General features: G+C 37.3%; 1 protein-coding gene across 4 annotated transcripts in view; it reads right to left on the reverse strand.

The window, feature by feature from the left end:
- LOC106880040 (uncharacterized) overlaps window positions 1-19,434 on the reverse strand; it is a 34,320-nt gene that overhangs the window by 147 nt on the left and 14,739 nt on the right. For all 4 annotated transcript variants that reach the window (XM_089353225.1, XM_089353216.1, XM_089353208.1 and 1 more), the window contains exons 5-9: window positions 18,039-18,106; window positions 13,958-14,027; window positions 10,908-11,141; window positions 2,941-3,150; window positions 1-1,098 (exon numbers count right to left, since the gene is read on the reverse strand). The exon at window positions 1-1,098 is cut by the window's left edge and continues 147 nt beyond it. In XM_089353225.1, the coding sequence (XP_089209351.1) occupies window positions 1-1,098; window positions 2,941-3,150; window positions 10,908-11,141; window positions 13,958-14,027; window positions 18,039-18,106 (1,680 nt within the window). The remainder of the gene's footprint in view (window positions 1,099-2,940; window positions 3,151-10,907; window positions 11,142-13,957; window positions 14,028-18,038; window positions 18,107-19,434) is intronic.

The raw sequence follows: 19,434 nt of genomic DNA on the forward strand, positions 1-19,434 counted from the left end.
CTCTTGTGGATAATGACCATCTCGTCTATTACCTTGATAGCGACGCTGGAAGTAATGGTCATTTAGGTGGGATTTTCGAGTGTGAGCAAAATATTTTTGATCACTGTCGTAGCAGTCATGTTTATTGTACCTTGGTGTTTTCCTGGAGTGATCCCCATTTTCATAATAGTTTTTCTTGCTATGAAAATAGTTCTGAGATTTGGCTCTGGTTCGGTTTTTATTTCCTTGTAATTCTAAATCCTCCTGATGACTCCTAGTCTGAGACGAAGAGATTGGTACATCATGATCATCATCATGGTATTTTCTATTATTTTCCTGATAATTCCTTGTATATCTGTGTTGAGGCTTGTCCGAAGACGTCACAACCGGAGTTTCCTGAGAGTTATGATATTCAGATTTTGGGCAAGGATTAGCAGTATTTTTAGATATATTTACAGCTTTGCTCTTATCAGAATGTCTATGAGAATAAGCAAATTTTTCCTGAGTGCCTTGTCCAGAATTGTTATTATAAGAATTAGAATAAAAACATCCTTTATCTTTGTAACTATTGTTGTTTCCTTTCCTTTGGAAATGATTAGAAGACTTGTTGTTGTACCTACGGTTATCTTGGTTTACGTCAAACTTTTTGTGCTGCTTTTCAAAGGGTTTGGCATTACTTTCTTTGTAAGTATGTTGATGGTTTTGAACCTGCAAGTCAGCATTTTTCAGCTTATCATTTGAACACTGAGCATCCATCTTAGCAAGAGGACGGTCACCTCTCGGAGAAGATAGATTGGAATCTTCGATGTTATTGTATTCAGTTCGGTTCCATTTGTTTTGGTTAGGGCTATTACAACGTTGCCCATTATAGTTTTCTTTGTTGCGAAAATACCTACCTTTGCCCTCGCCAAAACCGTTTTTCCCATAACTCTGGTTACCACGCCTGTGATGACGCATACCGTAATCTCTAGGGGCAGCCTTATCGTCCTCAGCAGAATTGATGTTAGCTCTAGTTGGTGACTTTCCAGACTTCTTATCAAAATTTCCTAACTGGTTTCCATTGAGCACTGAAGGAAAATCAGCAAGTGTCTCTTTTGCAGTGGTATTAATACACTCTCCCTGAAATAAAACAATAATATTTTATCAATTACTATGCAACCAAAAAGAAAGCAGTAGCAACATCATTATCATTAGCACCATCACATCAGCAAAGATTATGCAAGGTTTTATCATATGCATGGCAATAACATCTCTTAATTCCCAATAATAGCTACAACATGAAGTGAGAGGTTTTAACAACAATAATAATACTAAATGTAATGGAGACTTTTTCTTTATGAGGTTTCAATAGAAAGAAATAACAGGTTACTCATCAAATATACACACACTAATATCAAACAGTGAGAATGAGTACCCAACAATGAATTGGTGGATGAATATTCTTTATTTGTAGGTTAACAAGGCTACCATTGGTTTCATGTAAGAGGGGGGTTTTTACAATTGTTCAAATGTACCACATGGGAACATTGGTACCTGTCTCCATTTTGAATGAGAAATTCTGTACAGTCTCGTGTAACTCCTTGTATTCTCCTCCAAAAGGAAACAATTACTGTACCTATGTGGTATGCTTGAACAATTGTAAAGATCCATCTTTACATGAAACCATATTTGTGGGTAAACAAGGCTACTTGTTAACCCACATACACATATATATATATATATATATATATATATATATATATATATATATATATATATGGTAAAATTATTCATGGGATGGTATAGATAAAATTATTGTTGTGTAATTATAAAAGTTGCGTATTTAGACTTGCTTATATTAACTTTTTTGATATCAAACTGCCTAAACCTACCCTTGGTCTTATGAAAGAAATTAATTCTCAGTGTATTAAAGTGATCTAAATTAAGATATTCTATGAAAATTCCACATTAATTTATATTTAAAACACCAAATCAATAATGATAAAGTTATTTTAATAAATTCTTCATTATTTTCAAAACTAGTTGAAACAAAGGCAATGTATTTCAATATGAATATAGTGACAAAAGGGTTCATGATGCTAATTCATTCCTACATTTGCTGTCATCATTTTTGTAAGGACCAGCATTTTTGGATCAGCTTCCATAACTTCTTAGATCTTCCTTCTTTGCAGGTTGCACCCATTTGAATCACTCAGCACCTCTTTATCAAACTGTCATCATTCATATGCTGCGCATGTTCACACAAGTAGAGCTTTTTCTTCTTACTCTTGATTCCTCTAATATCCAGCTTTTCTACCTGAATCAGTTGTGTTCCATCACTCATTTATGCAAACATGGCACATCCAGCAAAGCAAGCACATCTCATTAATTTCTAGCCTTCACAGCCCATGTTTCACTCCCATGCAACACAACATTTTGTAAACATGCATCATAGATTCTACTTGTCACTCAGAAAGAGAATCCCCTTGTTGCCTACAGAAATAATATCTCCCAGAACTCTTTCTACCCTGTTTTTATATTGGCTACTATATTTTCAGAACATCCACCACCCATGCTAATTAAGTCACATAAATAGTGAAGCCTTCTGTTTATTTGAAAGAACTTATTTCAGGAGTGTTCTTACTGTTAACTACTCTCATGTATCTGCCATTCACAAAGTCTTGCTTCTCTGTCTGTTTCTGCTCCCATTGCATCTGTTGTGGATAGCAGTTTACATTCAGTACACAATACACAATTCCTGCCTACCTAACTTCTCCTGTATTTTGAGTATGGCCACCATCCCAATAGCAACAGAGTTTTACCTTCTTTTCTGCTAACTAAAATGACACTGCTAGCTTTTCTTTGAGGATTCTTAATTCAAAATTTTGCTTCCCATTCAAATCACAAAATCTGAAGATAATTTATACTGAACAAAGTGACATCCTAGAAAGATAAGTAAATCAAAGAGAATATTCAACTTACTGCCGATATAAGGTATTTATTACGTTCAGCTTCAATGTCAATAAGACCTCCATTGGCTCGCTGTCTTTCAAATATGATAGCCATTTCTTCTTGTCTGGAAATGAGTTTAGTGGATAATTGGAAAGAAGTATCTTCTTGAATAGGTTCTGGAGCATTCAACCAAGAGTCTAAGTCATACAAAATGGTTTCACGACATACAGGACATACAACCTAAAAAAAAAAAAAAGTAGTTTATAAAACATTAATTTCACAAAACTGAAATTTACACAAAAATGAATTGGGGCTTTTTTTTTTTCTGACAAAGAATTGGAATCTAATGGAGAAAATTCAGAGAACTTTTACCTCTGTTGGCAACCAAAAGTTTCTCTGAGTGAAGGGAAGATTGTATGATACATATGTATGAACTGTGATATTGCATGGTAATGAGATATGGGACCTGAATGTGGAGGATATGCAAAAGCTGGAGAGAAACGAAGCTGGTATGCTCCACTGGATGTGCAATGTCAGTGTGCATGTGTGACAGAGCATTGGTGTATTGAGAGAGAAGTTGGACATAAGGGGAATTAGATGCAATGTACAAGAGAGTAGAGTGCACTGGTTTGGTCATGCGATGCAGATGGTTGGGGACAGTTGCATAAAGAAGTGCTGATCACTTAAAGTGGAGGGAGGTTGTGGAAGAGAGAGACCCAGGAAGACATGGAGCGAAATATTGAAGGCTGATCTCAAAACACTGAGCCTTAGGAAGATATGTGGAAGATATGTGGAGCATTGCTGTACACAAAAAGACTTGCCCACCACAACAGAACTGAGATCCTAAAACCAAAGTGCCACATAAAAAGCATTAGTATGGGAGTTGGAGCCACGTAAAAGCACTGGTTATAGTGCCATGTAAAAAGTACTCAGTGCACTATGTGGGGTGGTTGGTGTTAGGAAGGACATCCAGATGTAGAAGCTAAGCCAAAACAGACTATAGAACCTGGTGCAGCCCCTGGACTTGCCAATTCCTGTCGAAAGTGGGTAGGGTAGAAGGGTGTATGAGCAGAATGCTATGAGTTGGGGGAGAGAGATAGAGGGATGCAGGTGAGGGAGGGGGCAAGATGCAGGAGATGCAAAGTTCATACATTTGTCAGGGGTGGGGTAACAACAAGAGATAGGGAAGGGAATGGAATGGTTGGGTAGTTTACAGGAGCTGACAAGGAAAGAAGCAGGCAGCCTAATGCATGGGAGGTAGGGGGGTGAATCACTATAATGTAGGCTGAGAATACCATAATACATAGCACTTCAAGAACTCAATTTTGCTGAATATGTATGTGTGAGTCAGTGCACAAGGAAGCAAGCAGAACCAGCTCCCAGGAGTACACATCCCAAACAAAAAAACAATTTTGTTTTTGTTTGGGATATGTACATCTGAATACAAAACTAATGTATTCTGGATGCTAATTAATCCTCTAAGCATCCAAAATACAGGCTGAAGGCAAGACAGAAATGCAATATACCAAGATAATCTAAAATAAATTTTGTTATATAAATTTATAGAAATAAACGTGTAACTTTCATACAACTCATTCCAATACTGGCACCCAGTTATGCACTGCTAAGCTAAGATATTCTCTCATTTTTTTCAATCTTTTCATTCATTCATTCATTACCAATATGCATTATTTACTAATATGTACTTTCATAAACTAATTATTTAAATTGACTCTTCAATATATAACTTCCTAAGCTCTCTCTCTTTCTCTCAGTCTTAGTTTTCTCCTTAATTCTTCATGTAATTTCCAAATGAAATCGCTCTAATACCCTTAGTTCTCTTTTCTTCCTGTGTTTCCATGTTGGTTACATATTTTCTCATATCATCATCATCATCGTTTAACGTCCGCTTTCCATGCTAGCATGGGTTGGATGATTTGACTGAGGACTGGTGAACCAGATGGCTACACCAGGCTCCAATCTGATTTGGCAGAGTTTCTACAGCTGGATGCCCTTCCTAACGCCAACCACTCCGAGAGTGTAGTGGGTGCTTTTACGTGCCACCGGCACGAAGGCCAGTCAGGAGGTACTGGCAACGGCCACACTCGAAATGGTGTATTTTACGTGCCACCTGCACAGGAGCCAGTCCAGCGGTACTGGCAATGAACTCGCTCGAATGTCTTTTCACGTGCCACTGGCACAAGTGCCAGGAAGGCGACATTGGTAACGGTCATGCTCAAATGTTGCTATTTACATGCCACCGGCACGAAAGCCAGACAGCTGGTGCTCTGGCAATGATCATGCTCGGACCTCTTAAATAACCCTTGCCTCAGATTTTTTATTTCCCTTCATGTTTCATGTTGGCTAAATATTTTTCATACTATCTCTTAATCCTTCCTTTCACTATGGCTTCTTGTGCTATTCTCTACTACCCAGGACGAAAATGCCCATTCATAATGTCCACTTCCAGTTGTAGCATATATGATGCTCCAGCATGGCCACAGTCAAAAAATTGAAACAAGTAAAAGAGTACCTTTCACACATGTTCCCCTCTCAAACTTTCATGCAACTCATTCCAGTGTTGGTATCTATTGGCACCCAGTTATGCACTGCAAAGCTAAGATATTCTCACATTTTTTCAGTCTTTTCATTCATTCATTACCAATATGCATTATTACTAATATGTACTTTCGTAAACTAATTACTTAAATTGAGTCTTCAATATATAACTTCCTAAGCTCTCTCTCTCTCTCAGTCTTAGTTTTCTCCTTAATTCTTCGTGTAATTTCCAAATGAAGTCTCACTAATAACCTTAGTTCTCTTTTCGTCTTGTGTTTCCATGTTGGCTACATATTTTTTCATACTATCTCTTAAATAACCTTTGCTTGTTCACAGTGCGCCCGCCCACTCCTGCCCCCACCACCAAAACCGGATGTCTCTCTTCTCTCACCGGAAACCCCTTCCCTCACTGGTGATATCCTCTATTGTACCTGCAATTTCGCCTCCCTCCTCTTCCTCTCTCCCTCCCGGGACTAACACAACTGGTTTAGCAGCCCACCTACTTAATCTAACATTGCCATATTGATATTTATATTTACTCTTATTTATTTATACTTATATCTGCAGCTTAAATTTACAATGTTCATAACGCTGATATTTACAATGCCATTAACACTTACGCCTACCCCCAGTAGGGGCAACAATCTTAACGTGCTTGAATGTTTGAATTATGACAGGTCAAAAGTGAGAACAGGTATAGCATGTCAATCAAATGAACACGGAAACCTTTTCAGGTGCTGAATAACATCTCCCTTTCTCATACCTCCTCCCACATTCCTTTCCTTGAGGTTAGAAGGATGCTAAGAAGCAGACCAATCCAGAAGAGAAGGATTTGGAAGCTTAAGAACCCTTCACACGGTCAGAGACTTAGGGACATCCTCATTGATAAATTTGATGAGTGGGAGGAGGAGCTACAGACTTGTGACATAGAAAGTAACTGGAAATTCCTATGTGACAGCTTATTGAGCGCCACAGACCAAATCTGTGGCCGGTGCAAAGTCCCTTCCAGGTAATATGGTGGTGGAATAATATGGTAAACAGGGCCATTAGAGCAAAGAAACAGGCCTGGAAAACCTGGAAGAGTTGGGGTAGCAGGGAACTGTACCAGATAGCCAGAAGGAAGGTAGGGAGACAGGTGTATATACAGCCAAGGGAGAAGCAGAAAAGAAGTTTGTCAATGTTCAATGACATGAGGACCAAAGAACTAAAGTATTTCGGATTGCAAGATAGTGTGTGAGAGAAAATTGTGATGTTACAGGAAAGAAAGGTGTCCACATGGATGATGGTGCACTTGTTTTTAATGATTCTGCAAAGAAAGAGGCTTGGAGATGCCATTATGAAAGACTGCTGAATATGGAGAATAAATGAGAGGAGGAGAGCCTACCAAATGTTGACCCAGTTGGACCAGTTACCCGAATCAATAGCACACTGGTAGATAAAGCAATTAAGGATATAAAAGCAGGAAAAGCCCCTGGCCCATCATGAATGACTGTTGAGATGCTTAAAATATCTGATGGTGTGGGTTATAGTCTAATCACCCGTATTGTAAAGCAGGTAGTTCACAAAGGAGTCATACCTTATGACTGGTGTAGCAGCACCATAGTCAACTGCTACAAAGGTAAGGTTGATGCTTTAGATAAAAATAACTACAGGGGTATCAAACTGCTGGATCAGGTGATGAAGGTCACTGAAAGGGTCATAGCCTAACTAATTAGGGACATAAAATGATCACTTGAACATCATTCAAATGCACCATATGACTTCACTTAATTGTTTCAAACTACCAACATTTTGTTTTCATCTTATTGGTACCACCCTGTTTTAATGGCACTTTATAGTTTGGTTCAGTAGCATATCTTAGGAAGGGCAACCTATGCATCCTCAACACTTGACCGAACCAAACTGTGAAATGCATTGACAAAAATCCAAACCTTCAGAAAGTGGAAGAAGTATGTCAAGAAGAGGAGGAAGAGATGCTTGGCATTTCAGGCAGAGCTCTTCAGTTTCAGGGAAGTCTTCTGTTTTCTTTTGATATAAATGAATATATTATGTAAGTGAATACATGAACTTATGTGATTAGAGTGAGATTTGGATGCTATTCTAGATCAAGTTCCATCCTTTGTACCTCTGGTATTAGAGGGTGAAAGTAAATGGCTGATAAACTAGTCTAAAATAAGACAGCTTCATTGTGCTTAGCTGGCACATAGCAATGATAGCAGTGATAAAAGATTAAGGAAAGTATATTTCATTCTATTGTCTTATTAATATCATAATTGTCTTAATTTATACTACTCCTACCCTGTTCTCTCTCCCTCTCTTTATCTCACACACACAACATTTTAGATTATATTCAATTACATCAAGTTTCTTTTCTCAAAACAGACATAAATCAGAAATATAATTTCTCAGCACCTAAATTTACATTTGAAGAAAATGTTTCAACAAGGGCTAATTGCAAAGCTTGATTACATGACATTCGAGAGAAAAGCAACATAGCAAGCATCGAAGTAAAATGCTAATAGTCACCTGTACTGTGCTTTATCACAGATAAATATATTTAGATATGAGTGACCCAGATAAAGTATACAAGGGGATACCCAAAAGAAACCAGAATTTTGCAATATTATTCTATTCACTTAGTTTTATATGTTTACATTTTTACTGCCTTCAAAGAATTCTCCATTTGAAGAAATACATTGGTCCAGATGCATTTTCCACTGTTCCAAGTAGTGCTGGAACTCTTACAAAGTGATGCCTTTTAATGCCTCCATTATTTTTTTCTTCACCTCTCCCATATCTGCAAAGCGTTTTCCATTAAGGACTTTCTTCATTCGGGGGCAAAAAGAAGTCGGAGAGAGCAAGAATAGGGAGTGAATAGGGAGTGTGAGTAAGTGTCATGCCATTTTGGGTGAAAAACTGTCTCATGGGCCATGGTAACACTGAATGCTTCCATTGACTCGATTGCAGCTTCGTTTCCGGGTCATAGCCATAGCAGCTTTCATCACCAGTGATGACCCTCAAAAAAAAGGTTTGGATCAACTTCCAACTGTTCTTTCATTTCACAACACGCATTCAATCGTAACTGCTTTTGATCTTCCGTGAGCAAGCAAGGCACAAATTTTGCTGCAATTCTTTTCATTTGCAATTCCTCACTCAAAATTCGTTGGCAGGAGCTCCAGGACACACCAGCCATATCAACAAGTTTGTCAATTGTTCGGAGATGGTCCTCTATGATCACTTCATGAATTTTCATGATGTTTTCATTCGTTCAAGAAGTCGATGATTGCCCCGAACAATGTTGGTCCTCAAGCGACAGGTGACCATTCCTAAAGCATGAAAACCACTCGTAAACTTATGTTTTGCTCATAGCAGAGTCTTTCTAAGCTGTTGAGGTATGACAACTCTTTCAGCCACCATTTTCCCCAGGCAGAAAACAGAATTTGGATCTTTTCCATTTGGCTGCCTATTTCAATTTCTGGTCAAACTGATTTCATATTCAGTGTAATGATACTTTCATAGACTAATCAATGCCATGAAAATCATTTTCGCTATAAATCAATAAATAAAGAGTTATTAGCTATTAAAGTTTTTAAATTTTGGGTAATTTTAGCCAATCATAAGCCACAGACACATTCATGCCCATTTCCATAGTAACAAGCCAAACATGAGAACTCTTTTGTCAGCGAGAAAGCACATGCTAACAAATATATTGAAACCACTTGTTGATGCCGTGTTCTGCTGTTTTACCCACCAAAATGCATCCCGAATGCTTAAATGTTTGTTTTTTTTTTTTTATATTTAATTTGTAACGTGTTGGTTATTGCATTAAATACATATTGAATGCTTAAAACTACAAAAGGTGTTTTGTTTACTCATTTTCTGCATGTAGAATATAAATATTTACAACACGTTCTATTTTCAGGATGTTGACAAAATGTGTTTTCATGCACAAAATGACAGCTTCCAAATTCTGTTTCTTGATTGCATGAAAATGATGAAACTTTCAACCTCTATAACCTCTTTTAAAAATTCTTTTGGAAAAAGTGAAATAACTCCAGCAATTCAGCTTGCAAAACTACATTAATGTACCAAATTTTTTAATTTTCGAAACCTTGGCAGCCAAACGGAAAAGATCCCAAAATTTCAAGGAAGTACGCTGTTCCTTCGTTTCAGCCATCATAAAAATCAATGAACAGGGGAGATGCACAGTAAAACAATGAGGCCCCATGTGACAGTACAACCTCAGTGGAAGACCCCAATCGGCAGACTGATGGCTGAGGATTGCATCAGGTGGCCTCTAGCAGCAGAAGCCTGAACTACAACAGAAAATATTCCTGGTTTCTTTTGAGTAACCTCTCGTATTTCACCAAAAGAGGCAGCATATGTAATTAGTGACAAGGGAAACAACTCTTTAAATTACTGCATAACAAAATTTTTTTAATGTCTTTTTTCTTCTTTTGCAAGGATTTGGTTGTCTTGTGGTATATAAGTGCCTTCATCAACATTTTAATAATATTTAATTAAACACTATTTTGAAGTTGAAGAATCACCTGACAATGAAGTCAAGCTGCTCACTGCAACATATATCCAAGTTTTTTTCAATGAAAAAGCATCTTTAGGTAAGCCACATTCAAGTAATCAAATTTAAAATCAGTAACCCATTTTATGTAGGTTTAACTAGCAGAGACGTTTGAGCAGTTGACAAAATGCCTCACAGTATTTTTTCCAATACCCTGCTCACTAAGTTCAAATCCCACCAAGGCCAACTCTGCTTTTCATCATTCTGTGATCCAATTTAAGATGAGAGATTAACAGATCTGTTGAACTAATAGGACATCAGTGCGCCATGCAGTCCTTGTTCCAGCTCTTTGTGATGACAGCAATGCCTGCAACATCACTGATATCAACCTGTATTGAACCGCTCTTGGATATCAACGGTGAGACGGCGAGCAAGGAGACTTTCATGCACAGGCAACTGATAATCATCCACACAAAAGATAACTTGCCCAGATCTGCACTTTGGAGAGGAGCATTGCAGATGCAGAAACCCATGGTTAGCAATACCCAAAGGGAGTTCCAGTGACCTTCAGCTTGATTTAACCCTTTAGCATTCAGATTAATCTATCAAATGTAATGCTTATATATTCATATTGTATTGAATTAATAATGCAAATTTATTGTAGCTTCAAGATTTCAATGTGAATGTTTATTTTAAGAATAACATTGGGGGCAGCTGTGAGTGGCCAGATCTAGCCAGTTTGAAAGTAAAACTGGTAGAATATTTAGATATGGCTTGTTAAAGGGTGAAGAGAAGAAAGGACATTTTGCCACTCAGATGATCAAAAATAATTTAAGTTCTTCACATACAGATCTAATAACTGTACCTCAACATAGGCATAGAAAATATAAGAAAAAAGAGACAGCATAAATTTTATCACCTCTTTTTCTGCAGTGTTCTCATTAATCTTTGAAGGAGTTGAAGATGTTGCAGAGTTAGCACCATCTTCTGTGACATCATTCAGACAATGTTCAACGTATCTTCCAAGACAATGGCAATGAAAGTAGTGGTAACATTCAGTACGAGTGAATTCTTCAAACTCTTTGAAATGTTGCAGGCAGATGACACAGTGTTGTCTGGGTATGTTGCCTTCAGTAAGGCTTTCTTTGGCAAGCTGAGGAAGAAAAAAAGATCAGAGCAAATTATAGAATTTACAAACACATGGTATTCAGAAAAAATGTCAAAGAAAAATGATAAAAATAAAGTGCTATAAATATTTTTTGAAGCAAGTATAATCTCTATCTCTACCAGGGAGTAGGAAGGAGTTACACCTGTTATCAACTATACACTGAGAGAGGTGGAGTTATGTATCTTATCAATGCGCATCTAACCCAATCACCAAATACAACCTTAGCACTTTTAGCCACCAACTACATTTGCTTACAGTAATGTTTTATGAAATGTGGAGAAATATTGGACTTCTTAAATAGGCACAAAGTCATACATTTTACAGCAAGAATATAGATGATTATAATTTCTTCACTGCAAATAGTTCAGCTCTTTTCAATGTTATCCTGAAACAAATTAAAGTAGAAAAAGACCCAACTTTCAAATGGTACCTAGACAAATTGCTCCAGGAAATACCGGATAAACCACTTACACATGGATATGTCTCAGCCAACAACTCTCTGCTTGAGTGGTCCATGGTGTCTTGAAATAATTAAAAGACTTTTCCCGGTGGTGCTATTGAGTTAGTCATGATCTGGGACGATAATGACCAAAACCAATCTTAGTTATCTAAGTTATTGAACTGAATACTTTCACTACTTCTTTTATAAACCTGGAAGAATGAATGGCAAAGTCAACCATGGTGGGATTTGAACTCAGAATGTAATGGTATACAACTAAATAATGATTACATTTAGTCCAAATTTCTACCAATAATGCAGATACACCATTCCTGTTAAGAAATATTACAGTGCTTACTTTTTGTTTTTTTCTTACTTAGCAGCAAGTATAATCTTTGGATGAGAATGGATTATAAAAGAAGCTGACGGTTAAAAAGCAATAAAATGACAACGGGAAATAGGGAACTAATCAACTAAAAATAACTAAGGGTCCCACTGTTTTTTCATTTAGCTAAATCTCGTTTGACGCAGACCTAACCACCTTCAACGAGCAAAGGATAACTATTAGCTAATGTAGTTGTAAATAGCCATAAAATTATGGGATGGTTAAAGCTGGAATGCTTCTGATCAAAGATTTCCTCACTCAAGTGTGACTTGAGACTAAACAACTTTATCATAAAAGGCAACACAGTTAAAAGAGACAACTCATCAGCTATCCAATATTTCTGTGAGTGTTTACGATTTTACTCATCACTCTTGTAGCATACCCTAATCTCTAAAATAAAAAATATCCAATACAGGACATAGTTGCAGGCAGAGCTGTGTGGTCTAGGATTTTCACACTGGGCAGTACCTTGGATAAATGTCTTCTACTATAGCACTGGGCTGACCAAAACTCTGTGTGGATTCGGTAGATGGAAATTATTATTGTCCTTCATTGGACACCAAACTCCACTTGTGAAGCCCTGTTGAGGCAAGTGAAATCGAAATCAAATTAAATTCGATGACTGGCACCCATGCCAACGTCGTCTCCTTCATTGGACACGAAACTCAGCTTGCGAAGACCTGTTGGGGCAAGCGAAAGCAAAATCGTGATGGCACCTGTGCCCAGCGTCGCCTCTCTAGCACTTGTGCCCGCGGCATGTGTAAGGACTTTCGAGCGAGATCGTTGCCAGTGCTCTGGACTGGCTCTTGTGCGGGTGGCACATAAAATACACCATTTTGAGCGTGGCCGTTGCCAGTACCACCTGACTGGCCTTCGTAGGATTTTCGAGCGAGATCGTTGCCAGTGCCCCTGGACTGGCTCTTGTGAGGGTGGCACATAAAATACACCATTTTGAGCGTGGCCGTTGCCAGTACCGCCTGACTGGCCTTCGTGCAGGTGACACGTAAAAGCACCCACTACACTCTCTGAGTGGTTGGCGTTAGGAAGGACATCCAGCTGTAGAAACTCTGCCAAATCAGATTGGAGCCTGGTGTTGCCATCCAGTTTCACCAGTCCTCAGTCAAATCGTCCAACCCATGCTAGCATGGAAAGCGGACGTTAAACGATGATGATGATGATGATGATATATATGTATGTGTGTGTGTATGTTTGTCCCCACAACATCGCTTGACAACCGATGCTGGTGTATTTACGTCCCCATAACTTAGTGGTTCGGCAAGAGAGACCGATAGAATAAGTACTAGGCTTACAGAATAAGTCCTGGGGTCGATTTGCTTGACTAAAGGCGGTATTCCAGCATGGCCACAGTCAAATTACTGAAACAAGTAAAAGAATATATATATATATATAGACACACACGTATGTCTCTGTTAGTCAGTCAGTGTGTGCATGCAAATGCATGTGTAATATGTCAGTGAGTTTGTCTATATCTCACTGCATCTACAAAAAAAGATTCCACTTGCTTTGCATCTTCAAAAGTATATGGAATAAAAAACTCCTTATTTGAAAGACAAGTTAAGGGTTTGTGACAGGCAGAGTATCCAGTTGTAAAACAATGCCTCAATAACATTCATCTACTCCATGAAAGCATAGAAAAATAGACTATACAATGGACAAAAAAAAACATTTGGGGATTGTATTTAGAAGATGAGTTGCAGATGTCAATGAATGATTGTGGCAGCACCAAAACTGAATGAGATATCACATCATATCACAGTTCTTTTGTTGTCGTGGCTGTATGTTCTTTCTTACTCCAAAATTATTAGAGTGAAAAGCAATAATATAGTATTATATAGAATTCTTTTGTATGCTTTATGGTGTTAGTTGCTAAGGTTTCAATTAATGATCATCTATTTTGGAGTCCAGCACTTATTCCTTATCTTCAGAGCTGTCATGTTAAAAGTGAAAGGTACTCACTTCAAACAATTCATACAACATAGGTCCACCTTTTCTTTCATCAGCCAACTCTTTTAAAGATGTTTCAAGTCTGAAATGAGATAAATGAAAATATGCTTTTGAAATAAAATCCAATAAAATTTGTTTAGAGTTGTTAAAGATTGGGTTGACATAGGAAATCATAAACACCATCATAACCATTGTAATATTCACTTTTCCATGCATGCATGGCTCAGATAGAAATTGTTGAGGTAGATTTTCTATGGCTGGTACTGTTCCTATTTCCAACCTTTACCTGTTTCCAAGTAAGGTAATATTTCCCCAAAGCCAGACATGTTTTCATAGAAGACTGGAAACAAAAGACACTGTTGTATGACAGTGACACCTGTTTACAATTATCACACAATGTGAAGGCATGAAGACACCAACTCTCTCTAACATATGTTACCATCTATTAAATCCACTCATAAGGCTTTATTTGGCTCAGGGCTATAGCAGAAGACACTTGCCCAAGGTACCACTCAGTGGGACTGAACCTGGAACCATGTGTTTGGAAAGCAAACTTCATACTACACAGCCATGTTTGTGTCTACAAGGTTGACATCAGACCAAAAAATGACTGGTTAATAATGGTTAGTCACACTGACATAAGCCCATAAAATTACACAGAGACACATTTGATTGAATCAACCAAACCTATAACTGATAAGAGGTTTGCCAACATATTGAAGGATGAAAGTAAAAGTAACAGGATTAGAATAAGAAATGTAGTGAAAATGGTACACTCCTTCCAACGTGACAACGTAGTATGAATTAGCCACTATAAAGTCAGACAGCCAGTCGGAGTAGTCATTGTATGAGTTATCAGTTGGAGTCAGTGCCAGTTACATGATATATATGAGTTTGAGTTACCATCAAGGTAGATATTTCAAAGTCGTTGTCTTGCAGAGCTATCAGATAGACAAGTCAAAGACAAGACACAGAATACTACAACAACATAATAGTTGCAACAAGAATATTATGGTGCTGATGACAACCTACAAGTGGATGAGGATCCACCTTATAACAGTGGTGACAAGGATATAAATAATTCCCATGGACAACATTGAAAAACAAAAAAAAAAAAATTCTTTTTGTCACAAGAAAATAATTCACTCGTACAACATTGGAAAGTTTTTCACGTGGAGAAATTAAAAACTAGACAGAAGAGTAACAAGCATTTTTGTTGTATATATTTTACAAAAAATGCATAAAATTATGGAAAACTTGTTAGAAAGTATAGTTGAGTTGCAAAAACAGCAACAACAACAATAAACGTTACAGTAACAAATGCTACGACTAATGAAGTTGGTAACAAAACCACAAAATATGTTTTCACCAGACCATGTAGCAAATTCAAAAAATGAATTTAAACATGGAATACTACCGAAGATTTGAGCAAATTTTAAAAAAGTAAATGCCAAGATTGGACAGACAACATGAAAACATGTCTAATTCTGAGGAAACTGGCGATGATAGAGCATGAGAAATACTTGCCTAAAAAAGTATGACATAAATTCTACGGACCCAAATGACATTTTCTGTAAGATGTTTAGTGAAAAAACATCATTGTTCAACACGTTAGAAGTGTTTGAACACTGAGAAAAGCGATGATGAAGACTTTACCATATATGCGGATAAAGTGAACAGAGGGTGCAAGAGGGTGTGATCAGGTAATGCGTATGGTTGAAGACAGCAGCATAAAAAAAAAGTGTCAGTCTCTAAATGTAGAAGGAACCTGATGTTCACGAGGAAGGTGAAATCAGTTTTTGATAAACTGTTACCTGGCAGGGAAAGAAAAAGTACAAGGAAAGACAACCCAAAATTTTTCAAAATCGGTGACAAGGTGTACATGAGATCATATAAAGATAGAAAACAATACTGGGAAGAAGGAAAAATTACAAAGTACAAAGGGGAAATGATGCAATTAAATGAAAAGGTATTGAAAAAGACACAGAAACCAATTGAAGAAGAAATTCATAGAGAATGAACTAGACAGCTTGCAAGAACCTATGGAATGGCTGTATGACACATTCCAGGTACCAACACCGTTACAGGTGGTTGAACCCATGCGTACAAGTGGAAGAAAAAGGAAGAACAGAGTTCCTACAAATAGACACCAAAAAGAAAGAATATTAAACTGGAAAAAAAATGCTAAAAAGGGAGAAGGGATGAATAAAGTAAAATAAAATTACTTGCTCCCCCCCCACCAAAAAAAAACTAAAAGAGGAAATGTTATAGTGAAAATGGTACACTCCTTCCCATGTGACAAAGTGGTATGAACCAGCCAGTCAGTCATTGTAGCAGGTCAGTAGTAGCAGAGTCATTGTACGAGTTCTCAGTTGGAGTCAATGCCAGTTATGTGATATATAGGACTTCGAATTATTTCAAAGTCATTGTCTTGCAGAACTATCAGTGATAGCATGATGGACAAGTCAAAGATAATACGACACAGAATACTGCCACAATGTAATAGTGGTGACAAGAATATTACAGTACTAACAACAACATACGAGTGGACAAGGAGCCACATTATAACAAGTACTGAAAGGAATTTGGCCCAACCCTCTACTTGAACTGCAATACTCCAATTAGTTTGGTTAATCATCATCATCATCATCATCGTTTAGCGTCCGCTTTCCATGCTAGCATGGGTTGGACGATTTGACTGAGGACTGGTGAAACCGGATGGCAACACCAGGCTCCAATCTAAATTTGGCAGAGTTTCTACAGCTGGATGCCCTTCCTAACGCCAACCACTCAGAGAGTGTAGTAGGTGCTTTTACGTGTCACCTGCACGAAGGCCAGTCAGGCGATACTGGCAACGGCCACGCTCGAAATGGTGTCTTTTATGTGCCACCCACACAAGCCAGTCCAGGGGCACTGGCAACGATCTCGCTCGAAAATCTTACGAAGGCCAGTCAGGCGGTACTGGCAACGGCCACGCTCAAAAGTTGTTTTATTTCATTGAGAAATCTATGCATTATATTTCCATTTAAGTAAAACATGTTTACACCTTAGTACAATTTAAAACATTATTTTTATTGCAGTTTCTCAAAGTGCTCTCAAAACAATTTCTTGCACAATTTCTAATGAGAATTATCATTATAAGCAAAATAAATAAGTTATAATTGAGAACCAAAGTGAGATGAAGAATTAGGATCATTGGAAGTTTACTTCCACATGACTTTTGGTAATTTTATTAATGTACCTTCTAGATATAGTTGTCATTTAGTCTCTAGCCAACACAGGTTGCGCAATGTTATGATCGAAGACGTTTCAATCATGATCATCTAGCCTTTTTAGAGATATCTGAAACCACACCAATGTTTATTCTCCATTTTAAAGAGACATTTGGTGGCTATTTATCACATTTAATCCTTCTGATGATATCAACCCACCTGAGACTATCCCTGGTCCTATAACACAAATTTCTGGTTTTCAAGTGATTTTAAATTTTTAAAAAACCTTTTAACAGAATTTCCTGTTAATTTATGTTCGAAAAACCAGATTAATAATAACAAAGGCAACTTCTAAATCCTTCAGTACTTTCAAAATTGATTGAAAGAAAGGCAGAGTATTTCAATAGATATATCACGGTGAAAAAGTTGAATTCAACACAAATAAAAAGAATTTCTGTCTAAGGGAGACAACTATCATATATTTCAAAATGGGATAAAAATGAGAATTTAATTTCTTACTTGTCCAAAATATATCATTTTCAAGAAATTTCTGAAATACTTAATTCATAAAACAAATATATTGTTTTATAAAATTAAATTAGAAAAAGGCTAAAATCGAAACTATTTTCCAAGTATAAAACACTGAAATGAAATTTTTGAAATATTAAAATTAACTTCCATTGAAATTCACAAAGTAAAGAAACTGAAACTATTTGAAAAGATATGTTTTTTTAAAATAAAATTTCAATTCAAATCTTACTACTTAGTTCATTGAAAATATCGGCTTTATAAATGTGAAATTGAAAAAAAACATTTGAATTGAAATTACATTATCTTGCTACCATCACACGTATTGAAAATATAAAAGACAAGAAACTAACTTTGCAAGTTCATCTTCACCAAGGCCTCTCGGGTTTTTTATGGTAATAGCAGGCACATCATTAGGATACTGAAATACAATGACAAATACAAAATTAAGAAAAATTGAAGCCAATTTCTTTCGCCAACCTCGCACTACAGCTAACATTGCAAACCTGTACAACATGTTGCATGGTCAGGACAAGGGTTGCTAGAAATAGAGCACAACAAAAACCAAGTCACAAGGACGGATGAACACACTCTTTTACTCGTTTCAGTCATTTGACTGCGGTCATGCTGGAGCACCGCCTTTAGTCAAACAAATCGACCCCAGGACTTATTCTTTGTAAGCCTAGTACTTATTCTATCAGTCTGTTTTGCTGAACTGCTAAGTTACGGGGACGTAAACACACCACCATCGGTTGTCAAGCGATGGTAGGGACACACACACACAAACACACATACATATATATATATACACAACAGGCTTCTTTCAGTTTCCGTCTACCAAATCCACTCACTAAGCTTTAGTCGGCCCGAGGCCATAGTAGAAGACACTTGCCCAAGGTGCTACGCAGTGGGACTGAACCCAGAGCCATGTGGTTGGTAAGCAAGCTACTTACCACACAGCCACTCCTGTGCCTGTAGGATTAATGGTCATCACTGTAGGATTAATGGTAATCTAGGAATAACAAGAGGACCACTGGATGTGAGATGACCCTTAACTTTCATGAAAGTATGTTTCTAGGAGGTTACTGCTAAAAAAATATCTGAGGAATGCTTCTCAACAAGTTATGCCAGACTGCACCATTTTTCTGCAATCAGTTTCATATGCAGCAGGTTCTACACAAGCTCTCATCACTATAAACAAATCATTTGTGTGGATAATTAAAAAGTTCAGTATAGTTCTGTCATATTAACACCTCACAAAAGACACAAAACATTCAAATACAATTTTTGTATTGAATTGTTAGATACTCATAGGCCAAGACCAACGCGAGTTCATCATATATGAGGAAGAGGAGGTGGGATGGATAGATTCACACACACAAATTGTCACTCGGTTTACACAGTAGATTTGTTCTGAAATCAAAATGGCATAAATCAAGGGATATACATTTTTAAGAATATTTTGAATAAAATGATACAAACGAAAAACAATAAGCTGACCTATCAAATTTTGCTATTACAGATTGAAAGGGACAGCTGCAACAGCACTTTAAACACACCCTAGTAAACACTACTTGTTACAGCTGACTAATTTACAGAATGTAGCTGGGGAAATCTGGAAGCTCACTGTGCAATAAGGTTTGGTGTTAAACTGAGCAAAAACACTACAGAAACTTATGAAATGCTCCAGGCTGCTTATGGGTTAAGTTACATGAACCAAGCATCCGTTTTACACTGGCATAGGAAACT

This window comes from Octopus bimaculoides, chromosome 1 (genome assembly GCF_046866305.1).
Source record: "Octopus bimaculoides isolate indiv1 chromosome 1, ASM4686630v1, whole genome shotgun sequence".
Lineage (NCBI taxonomy): Eukaryota > Metazoa > Mollusca > Cephalopoda > Octopoda > Octopodidae > Octopus > Octopus bimaculoides.